General features: G+C 39.9%; 1 protein-coding gene across 3 annotated transcripts; it reads right to left on the bottom strand.

Moving 5' to 3' along the window:
* Nucleotides 1–649: 649 nt before the first annotated feature.
* zdhhc20 (zinc finger DHHC-type containing 20) lies at nucleotides 650–9,172 on the bottom strand. 3 transcript variants are annotated; one of them, XM_022766315.1, is made up of 14 exons: nucleotides 9,055–9,172; nucleotides 7,461–7,487; nucleotides 6,966–7,060; nucleotides 6,717–6,837; nucleotides 6,545–6,614; nucleotides 6,363–6,395; nucleotides 5,748–5,868; nucleotides 5,083–5,118; nucleotides 4,711–4,843; nucleotides 4,253–4,379; nucleotides 4,058–4,147; nucleotides 3,849–3,961; nucleotides 3,717–3,770; nucleotides 650–3,538 (listed from the first exon to the last, which is right to left on the bottom strand). In XM_022766315.1, the coding sequence occupies exons 1-13, from the start codon at nucleotides 9,170–9,172 to the stop codon at nucleotides 3,727–3,729; spliced, it is 1,128 nt and encodes a 375-aa protein (XP_022622036.1). In that variant the 3' UTR covers nucleotides 650–3,538; nucleotides 3,717–3,726. The 3 variants fall into 3 exon arrangements, with proteins under 3 accessions (XP_022622036.1, XP_022622035.1, XP_022622037.1); XM_022766314.1 differs by having other exon boundaries at nucleotides 3,723–3,770; XM_022766316.1 differs by lacking the exon at nucleotides 5,083–5,118 and having other exon boundaries at nucleotides 3,723–3,770.
* Nucleotides 9,173–11,002: the final 1,830 nt, after the last annotated feature.

Below are 11,002 nucleotides of genomic sequence, written 5' to 3'. Positions count from 1 at the left end.
TTGTATGAATCCTTTTGTGCCTACAGAGGGAGTTGCACAAAATCTAATAAATTACCTCAAGCGGTGGGTTGGTGCATCACAGGTCTGACAGTGTGACAGGACAGACGTGCTGAATCAGAGAAATACCCCTACGTGTAGGCTCCGCCCTTTACGCAATTATAAAACTGATGAGAGAAAAATGAGATTGGAGGTTTAAAAAAACATTTAATGTTATTTTCATGTTACTTGTGTAGAGGCATGTACTTCATTCACAAAATAGGAACAGTAAAATTAATCAGACAAGAAAAATATATATGTAGTCTTTTTTCTTACATTATCAATATATATACACACATTGTAAAATAGGACATTGTAACAAAAAGAAACCAAAATGTAGCAATAAGCAAGTTATGATAGGCTACATCTGCACTGTGTACATTACAGATGTAAAATGTTTTTGAAATTAGGCAGAAATTTTCAGATCCTTCCTCCATTTTCACAGGAGTTTTTATGGCTTCATTTATAAAGTTGAGACAGACCAGAGTAAAGCTGATTTAAAACATGACGCACCTAGCTATAGTTGAAAAACCCCCAAAAGTCTGTTTTATCACCATAATCCCTGTTATTATGTTAAAACTTTTTTTTTTTCTTTTTTTTCTTTTTTTTTTTTTTTACAGAAGTTAGGCGCCATGCTTTTGAGCATTAGTCAGACAGTTATGTTATGTACACAGACAGGTAAAAATCTCATGGCTGCACAGAAGCATTTCTCCCAAGACAACAATATTACAAAAGAACACTCAATTAAGCATTACAAAATACACACACGCACTTTAGTCTCAAGGCCAAACAGCCCAGAGATAGAATATAGGCAATTTGTAAAAGAACAAGATGACAGGTCCAATGTTTCAGAATCAGTGGTCATAAGTGATGGGTGGAATGAGCCAGGCTCCTAAATGATGCAGAATTGAAATTTTTTGTCTTTTTCTTTAACTAAATGTTTAAGTGTGAGATTTAGAAAACATCTACACATGAATCGAAACATAACCTTGGCTTGGATCGTGACCTCTGACAGTAATTACATCTGCTAATTTGAGATCAAACAACAGTGTGATTCTGATATACTTAGCCACCATGACAGTATAATCCATACAGTAACAAATATCCTCCAATCCCCTGTTTGTAAAGAGTACTTATAAATACACTTGGGCTCAATCGATCAAACATGATTGGAAGGATAAAAATGTAAACGTAAAGTCTGAAGAGCGAGCTTCTCTTAATACTCCATCATTTGACCAAATACCTTCACTGTCCTGTCTGTGGTACATTCAACACGACTGTGACAACGATCACCAAGAAACACACCGTACAACACCACTAATTCAATCTACACGATAGAAACAGCTGTAAACTTCAACATTACCAGAGTCTGATGGGATCTAGATGGCAGGAGACTCGCCCAGCTACAGTTATGGATGTGATCAGATAGACGTGAGCAATGACTGACATCAGGAATTTGCTGTGTCTCTCTCCAGTGAGTTGGAAAGTTGCATATAAATGACAAAAAAAATCCTTGGAAAAGGATTTAGCTCATTGTGAAAAAAACTGCTTTTTGGTTGTCCTGACACAATAGTCTATTCTTTACATGATGTGATATGCATGGATAATGCAGTCTAATAATTTTTCTGGTATGTAAAAAATTCTTGCCTGACAGATCCCAGGTGTTTAACACTGACATAAGATAATTCACCGTTTTACACAAGCCAAGCCTCCTTTAACCAGTTCAAGGTCACAACACTGAGCTGATTCCAAATAACACACAGAGAAGACAAGGTAATCAGAAGCTGTAGTTCACACCTCTATTTTACAGTAGATCAGTTGGGTTCAATTCACTTTCATTTCAAATTAAATCTGGATGAGTTATTACAGGAATATAATGGATATTCATTGTGTTATGAAAACATTTTATTTTGAAGAAAGCTGCACCTGCAAATTAGATGGAAAGTGAATTGAGCCCTGAGCCAGATGTTTATAAAGTACAGAAAACTTCATCTGAATGAGGGCAGATAACAGGAGCCTTGTCGCCACCTGCCGGCCAGCACTGGTATTGCAAGGACATCATGACCCACTGTAGGCAGGAGGGATAGATACACCTTGTATAAAATATTGCGCCACAACGACTGGTAAATAGAATTTGGTTATCATGACATTGGCCAGTGAGGTTAAGATAAAGCTAGGATGTTGTAAACACTTCAGAGGTCAGAGCTCCTGACAGGTCAGCCCTTATTTGGCAATGAGTGTTGGTGTCTTAGTAAAGGTTTAAGCACTGAGTTGTAGAAAAAACAGGCTGTAGACATTTTGGGCTAAGAATCACTGATCATCACATGACATAATTAACTGACTCTAGAAGAGCAGGTAGTGAAGAACACTGCACATTGCACTATGTGAAATGCATCTCCCAGATCAAACCGTCTGTATATAAGCAGCATGTTGTAACACAAGTTGGCCACAAAAACACATAAAGCTGATTCTTTTAGTTTCGGTTACTAAGAAAAAAGAAAGAAAAATTGACTGCCACTTCAACTGTTACACACACATTCCCGCACGCGCACACACACACACACACACACACACACACACATACACACACACACAAATACACCATAAAACACATGATCATCCAACATCTGTTATACCTGGGATGCTTTTTGGACATGATAAAAAAAAAAGCAGCACATTGTTTGATGGACATTGATAAATCTACAAAGTGCAAATGCGCCATCTTGTGCTCTGATATCCAAAACACCATCCAAAACCCAGATATCCAGATCGTCCCTGTTGTGCACTGGTTCAATCCGCTGAACTATGCCAGAGTCCCCTGTAATGTAGTCCAGGTTTTGGTGGGGAAACATCCATCTTAAAAGGTGTGGAACATACATACGCTCCAACATTTTGAGTTGGAAAACAAAAAACAAAAAACTGTCACTTGGGTAAACTGATCCATCTCCACAGGATGTACTGCCTTTTTAAAAACACTAAAGAAATGTTCAAATTAAAAACACAGCTTGTCCACCACTCTTCACTGCAGCTTTGTGCCTATAAAATGTGTCCCGGTGCACCCAGGAAGCTTTTGGCACAAAAAAAGTTCTCTCATTAAAACACCAAAAGCAGCTCCGATTCCCTCCAGGATTCTTGAATATTCTCATCATCAGTAAATGCTCCAGTTGTCAGAAAAAGAAAACTGAACACAAGGAAATACGAATATAGCTGAATGTGTGACAGTTAGCATGTATGCACGTATGCACGTGTGCACGTGTGTTGATGTTAGAGGGAACAAGCTTGTATCATATGTCCTATGGGGTAGGTGTGAGATTTGCTTACGACACTGCATGCGAAATATACCAATGCATTACTGGGCTGTGATGGGCGAAAGGAAGGCATTTCCATAGTTACTCTAAATGGGTCTGTAGGGATGGGGTTACACTGGGAGACTGTTGCCATGGTGACAAACTAAACTTCTGTGTTGCTTAAGGCATCATATTAGATGACTGAGGAGTTTCTCCTGCGGCAGAAAAAGAGAAGAAACAAAACAAAGATAATTAGGTGAATTACCGTTGATTACACTCAAAATTTACATAATTATGCAGTGCAACACTTTCATGTACAAAATCTGACTTCTGCACACAAAAAAAGTCAGCGCTGTACCCAAACCTACAGACTGACTGAACTGGTTCACTCACGTTTACCTGGTTAGGACTCGCTCTCCATGGAGATTGTAATGGTTTCACTTTCAGCTGTGAAGGTAAACAGAATATGTGATTAGGTGACAAATTCCAAAAAGGAAGTACATTATCATCCCTGCTGGGGCTCACCTGATTTGAGAGTGTTATTGGCCAGATGGTCGTCGATGTTGTTGGCATGCTGGTTGTTGCTCAGGAGGCGATTCTGTGACTCGCTGAGCGGGCTCACAGGGACCTCAGCAGCACTGGAAACGTACCCGACAAATAAACAGTCAAAAAGAAGTGTGGATCCAAATATAAATGCTTTTCAATATGTCCTTTGTTACACCATGACTGATCACCTTTTATTGGGCTCTGGATGCAGGGTCACTGTGGCCTGCTCTGCATCAGCATTGACCAGTCGTGTAGGGAACGTCAGACCATCTCCCTGGCTGTAGTAAACAAGGAGGAAACTCAAGATTAGGTGCAGTCAACCTGCAAAAAACTGCATCAGTGTACAGTATTGTTGACAGCATGCAACAATTTTAATCCTTTACCTGGTAAAGACTGGTACAAGCCAGTACTTCTTCTGGTCTCCAAAGACCTGAGCAATATTCTTCCGGAAACCCAGAGAGAAGCCGTTCTTATCAGAGCCTGTCCTAAAGACTGGTGCTCTGAAGGCCTCTGGAGTGATGGTGCAACATGGAGGGACAAGTATGGACAGAGAATACAAACACAGAGATGATTGAACAGACAATAAACAGAAGATGAACGACCTGCAATTTTAACCTCATGAGAAAGAAGAAAGATGCACTGAAGAGGGGGAGAGTGAAAATATCATTTCTGAATTTTTTTTTTTTTGCTTGAAACATTCAGACATTTAAAACATCTTAACAAAATGTGTTAAATTCTATGTTGATGTTAGATGCAGAGAAATACACACATGGAAATGTGTTCACATTTTAAGATGGATTAAAAGCTTAATAGAAAAACCTGTTGAAAGTGTGTGTGTTACCTATAGTGGACCTGTTCTTCCCCACAAGCCACAGGTGGTAGCTGAAGAGAGACAGAATACTGATGCAGAACATGGCCGCCACAAAAAAAAGAAACAAAACATGGAATTTGGCGTGATTGTCTGGCAGCTCATTCTGGGGAAGAAATGGGAGAAGAGGAGAACGAGAGAGGAATCAGTAACAAATTCACATTGAGGATATTGATGAAAAGACAAGAGAAATAAGAGAGAAAGTACCAAAGAATAGGGAAGAGGAATAGAGAAATAAGTGGAGTGTCACATGAACCATGGCACTACATGAACATCATGACAATATCCATGGTAACGATGGTGAAGCACTCTAACACTAAAGGCTTTGGAGGATCACTGGGTTACCTTTGGGCAGTTCTCTGCCGATTTCCTCCGGCAAAGCTTTAGTACAAACAGAAACAAGACTGGTTAGCAACACAGGAAAGAACAGGCAGGAGGAGACGGGGAGCACTTTGAAATCAGGAGGCAGATACAAGTCAAGGCCAAGTTGGATGACAGAGAAAAAAAAAGGAAAGAAAGAGAGTGGGTGAATGTGCAAAGTGTGCCCAGAATGGAGGAATCAAAGGGATGAAAGAGGCAGAGATGAGAGGAAACTGAAGGGAAACAGCTCCAAAAGTGAAAAAAGAAAAAAGAGAGGAGGTGTCTGCAGCCGCATGAGTGGTGTGACTGATGGTTCTGATAGTGGAGAGGGAGACAGAAAAGAGAGAGATCAGAGAACAATGACCCAGTGTCCGAGAACTGGGGATAAACAGAAGGGGAAACAGAGAGGGGTCAGAGGGTGAAGGGTGAGAGAGGACAGAGAAAACAGAGGAGTAGCACAGCTCAGCACAGGAGAGGTCAGCACCATGCACAACCAACTCAAAGGATGCTCAGCATGCAACCAAATCTGCATCCTCTGAAACATCATACAGACACACATTCACATTCACCACATTCTGAGTGTGAGTGAGCTGACTGCGTAGTGAGGACTACTCCTTGGGAAAGGGATGTGTCTGTGCATTATTACTCACTGTCCAGAACTTTATGAAATATTGCAGCACTGTTGCTGCAATGAACAAACAGTACACCAACGAGTAAGCCAGGAAAAGGATGAAAAACTTGTAGTTGGAGAATCCCACACAGTTGTTCACCCTGGAGACATATAAACACAAGAAGGTCAGACATCACATCCGCCGAGGTAGAAAACTTACCAATTTGAACTGAAAAGGTGCCACTGGCAAGGTTCTTTTGTTGGTTAATATTTAAGTAGAAAGCTCTGTTGCCTTCAAGGTTACAAGCAACCCAGGGAATAAGAACAAGGGCCACATGAATTTTAGGCAGTTTATTTTCTGAATGGTTTTGGCAACATGTCAGGCTGTAAGATGAGACATTATTCCAACATAATGCAGTTAAAACTAATCAGATTCCACTATTTTCAAATACAAATAAGTGTGTCAGTTCTTAGAGTGGTTTGCTCTTGGTTGACTGCGTTATGCTGAGCTTTTATAGAATAAGGAACTGCTGGCTGTCAGAATCATCTCCTCATACTCTTAAACCTGCATGAAGGGGCTGAAGAAAAGGAAAAATGTAGGAATAAAATGTGTGATGTCATATGTGTGTCTCTTTGTTTAGCAGGGCTTACATACCAGGGACAATGGTGGTCCATCTTTAGCACGCACCTGCCATATACAGCAATAGAAAAAGGAGAGATTGAAAACACATGAGAAAAGTGCAACATGATTTGAAAGGGTGAGTGAAAAGAGGAAGAGAAAAATACATAGACTGAATCGAGAGGAATTTTTTATATTGAGTAAGTATGTTTTCTTACATGTCACACGCGGAGCAGTGATGACAGCGGTCTGGCTTGATGACTTGACAGCGGTCACAGTAACGGATTGCTGCTCATGTTAACACAACAGTATCTCATTAATACTGGATACTTAGTTCCAATTAAGAGGTACAAACACACAGACAAATCCAGCCTCACTACACAGACGTACCTCCGGCTCCTGTGCGGGTATACAGAGGCAGACTGGTGGCAGCTCTCCACAGGATCTCTTGCTGGGACTCTGGCCTTTCTTCCTTCTCATAACGCTCCTTCTCAGCCTTGGGCAGGCAGAACTGGAGTGACGAGAGCAGCATATCAATTTGTTTTGAAAAATGCATTCATCAAGTTCACTTTATGGCAACAGGGGGTTAGAGACATGCAGACACAGTGGGCTCGATTTGGATGATCGGGGTTATTGTACCTCTTTGGAAGGGTTGGCCGGCCTGGTGAAGATGGTCTTCCAGTAAGACCATACAAACATGATGAAAGAGAGGTGGAAGAAGAGCAGGTAGACAACTGAAGGGAAAAATTGAGTGACAGGGTCAACAATATACATAGTCTGATATGTGCAATGACATTAAACACAAGTAAATTACCATCAAATGTTGATATAAGGAAATTCTGCTGTTACTTAGGGTATCGACTAAAAGAAGAAATGCTGTACATCTACATATTTAATTAATGAGAGAGGAAAGCTAATGCTGAATGAGGAGGAGCAGCTCTGCAGACCGAGCTCAGCACTTTGAGAGAGCACGTTTCCTGTGCCAGCCTTTTCTTTTTTAGCCAAGTCTTGAGAGGAAATTTCTCCAGACCAAGTAGAGATTATCGCAATAAGTAGGAAACAGGCTCAGTTCAGCAAATCAGTTCTGATATTCACATTGTATGAAATGAACATTGTTTTCCCAAGGCCACTCACTTTTCTCTCCTACATCGGGGATGGTGACTGTAAGAAACAAAACAGAGAAAATAGAAATGTTAGACTGTCAACTCAACAGTGTTACTCACAGTGAGCAGTTACAGATTTGACAGTGGGCTTGACTGACAGAAGAGAGAGAATTGTTTATTTCATCCATCCATCCAAGTTATAAAGCTTCACATTACACTTGCTCTATATCTAAACAATGTTTCCCAACCAAGGGGTCAGGTTACCCCATGAGTCCCAAAGATAAATTTGAGGGGTCACAACACGATTAAAGGGATAAGTACAATTTAAAAATTTCTGTTACAAAGAATTATGCTTATTCTTAACAACTTTACTCTTGTTGACAAAACACTCTTTTTACGAGGTGTTTTTTTTCTTTTCTAGAGATTTTGATTGAGTAACACCATCTTTCTCTGCAGGCAGAGCTTGCCCACTCAAATTTCCATTTTTCAGAGCCCTTTAAGGACTTCTCGCCCACCTTGTGATTGTTTTGTCAAATGCTATTTCTAAGGTCAAGAATGAACTTTCATTCTTGTATTTAGAGCCAAGGTGGACAAGAAGTCCATTTTGTACTGAGAAAAATGGAAATAGAAAACTAAAACTACAATTCCAAACAATCGGAAAATGGCTTAAGAAGATGAGCATACTTTGTGGTAACACTGTTTTGTCAACTGCTGTTTCCAGGGTCAAGAATGTACTTAAAGCAAAAACCTTTGGTAGTTTTCTTTACTTTTCCTTGCAAAACACTGCATACTTTTCACGTATTTAACCAAACAACAAAAATCATTTGAATGTAACAATCTGATTAAAAAATTACTCCTCAAGACTCATGAGCACTCCAAGCCCATACAATCGGTATGGTGGGAAACACACAGTTCTTCATTTTAGGGTGTCACAAGCAATGAAAAGGTTGGGAACCACCGATCTAGTCTTCTCAGACACCTTGAGCATGTATTTTACAAATCACAATTACATAAAAGAATACCATACAATCTGACCTTTAACTGAAAATCTCATCCAGTGATCTTGACATACAAAAGTTTGGAAAGCCCTTTAATACACCACAGTTCAAATATATCAAACCAATTTTGCTCCTCCGTTTAACTATTATTTTACAGCATCCCTCATTATAATACCAAAACTCTCCGGGCCAAATCAGCTCCTCGCAAAACCTCAACATGTTACCTGTGTCAAGCTAATTAGTGGTAGTCTAGTTAGAGTTAAAGAGTCTATCGGTCCAGCCAGCCAAATACCGTTTAGTTAGCGTTTTAATTCTCCATCCAGACTCCATTCAGCTCGACACAAAACCACAGAGACGAGACCGGCAGGATATAAACTGCACGGTGAAAGTTTTTCTTTGACAATTGACACAATTCGCCGTAAAATACAACAACCCGACGCAAGGGCAACGTACTGATAATTAGCTGTATCTAGATTTGGACAGGCTTGCCAACACCATTGTTGAGCTGCAGTCCATTTACTTCCTGCTGGCCAGCAGCAGCTGTATGTTTGGGTGGAAAGCACAATGAAAACATGAGCGGTTAAAGGCTTTGAAGAGCCGACACACAGCGCCAGGACATATACTTACATAAACAAAGCTCCACCACATAAGCATAATACGACCAGCAGACGACTAGGGCGATAAAAATCACAGGTATCCATGCTAAACCCCGTTGACAGCATCTCAGTACGTGTGTGGGCGCCATCTTTCTCCCTCTACTGGGAAAAGGGAGTGTCAATGTGTGACGTCACTTGAGCAAACTGAGACTGGAGGTGGTCTGAAAATATTTGTTGGAATCAGTTAATTGAAGATATTGATTGGAATAAAGCGGGGTCAGTACCACACACTATACAACAAACAAGGCTAAAATCTCACTCATCTCTTTTACAATTGTAATTTTACAGCTAAATTTTGGTCAGATTGCTACTTTATATACCAATTTAGAGCTGTCTCTTAAAGATGCCATTCTATATTTTTAATGTTCAGACTCCAAATTAATTTTATTGCAAATGGTATGATTTTAATGGGATTGTTTCATTTTACAAATGCTGTTTCTTCTAAATGAATACACATACTCCTTATTATATATTTGATAAACAACATTAAAATAATATAGACAAATAATTAAATTGCATAAAACCAGAAGGTATCCTGTGTTCATTTTTTTAACGTTTTTTGTTTCCATTACTGTTTTTCACTTTATTATTTTTCCAAATATGATTTGACATTGTAAAAAAAGTAATAAAAGATTATATCACAACTCAATTTTATATACAAAGCACTCAGTACTTTAAACCTTATACATACTTCCTATACAATATGACAAATAATTACCATGAATTTTAACCAATTACAGGGAAGGTGAGACAAAAAGTTAAACAGGTGTTAGACATGGCCATAAATTTCTAGGGGGCCCAGAGGTGAAAAACCTGTTCCTGTGCCCCAACTGACCCCCACAATACATAGCAGTTTCACTGTGTCCATGGATCCAGAAACTGACCAGTACTCAAAGGCTGAAATGGTTATTTGTTTACCAGTAATTTGTTAGATGACTGGCAGTCTTTAAACTAGATATAGACTCTACAAAACCAGGGCCACAAGATAGATAGTTGAAGGAGGACCTGTCACTGTCATGATTAATAATGTACTTTAGTTTGAGATTAACCAAATGATATGGTGTAACCTGGGGCATTTGAGGTCCCTGGGCCTCTGTGGCCCCTGGACAGTAGCCCACTTTGCTTGGCTGGTTATCCTGCTTTGTGTGTGCTTTATATAGCAAAAAAACGGATTCACTCACTCATCTCGATGATTTGAATGCAAAATTTTGGCAAAAGCTTTTGCCACTGTTTTGAACATAATGGTAAAGCTCAGCCATGTTTGCAGTGTTTGTGACCTGGAGGATTTTTCATGCAAATATTGGACAAATATTGACATGCTCCATGTCTGGCTCCACATTCACCCCACCTAGTTGCCCATTTTTAGATTAGCTGGGAGTTAGGCGGTCAGGCACTGCCAAGATGGAGATGGTGAAGCAGCCCACTCTCAGCTTCAAATTGCTCTTCAAAAAACTATGGGTGACGTCATTGTGGCTCTGTCCAGCTTTTTTTTTACAGTCTATGATGCCAGTTTAATAACTGTGGCAAGTATAAGCTGCCGATATCATTGTTAACACAGCTGGGTGTGTGGGACTCTTGCTGGAAGGCTAAAACAAGGCTAATTCATTTACTGGCTAATTTGCAACATAACAAGCTAAGCTAACAAGCCAGGTATGGTGAGCGTAGACAGCAATATATGCCAATTTGTGCTAATATATAAATAAAAATGAATTCCTCGTGTTCTGTTAGTCAATTAACCATATAGTAAGCCATATAATTTGTCCAATATTTGCATGAAAAATGTAAACTACACCTAAACATAGCCGAGTGGTCATGTTCAGTGAATTGAATTAGCTCAGCTGATACCCAGTGATAACTAGCATACAGCTAGTGGCTAGTCAACTGTGACCCCCCACCTGTCACTGAAGGGGGCCATACCC

The sequence above is a fragment of the Seriola dumerili genome, unplaced genomic scaffold, assembly GCF_002260705.1.
Source record: "Seriola dumerili isolate Sdu_G_001 unplaced genomic scaffold, Sdu_1.0 BDQW01000822.1, whole genome shotgun sequence".
Taxonomy (NCBI): Eukaryota; Metazoa; Chordata; class Actinopteri; order Carangiformes; family Carangidae; genus Seriola; species Seriola dumerili.
This window is presented reverse-complemented; position numbering and strand designations above follow the sequence as displayed.

What these genes read in the sequence shown, in the direction of transcription:
- zdhhc20 (XM_022766315.1), bottom strand. Translation starts at nt 9,172, where the DNA reads ATGGCGCCCACACACGTACTGAGATGCTGTCAACGGGGTTTAGCATGG. An exon ending in CACTGCTCCGCGTGTGACAT is followed by an intron (nt 6,396 to 6,544) that starts GTAAGAAAACAT and finishes TGTATATGGCAG; the next exon opens with GTGCGTGCTAAAGATGGACC. An exon ending in CAATAACACTCTCAAATCAG is followed by an intron (nt 3,771 to 3,848) that starts GTGAGCCCCAGC and finishes TTACCTTCACAG; the next exon opens with CTGAAAGTGAAACCATTACA.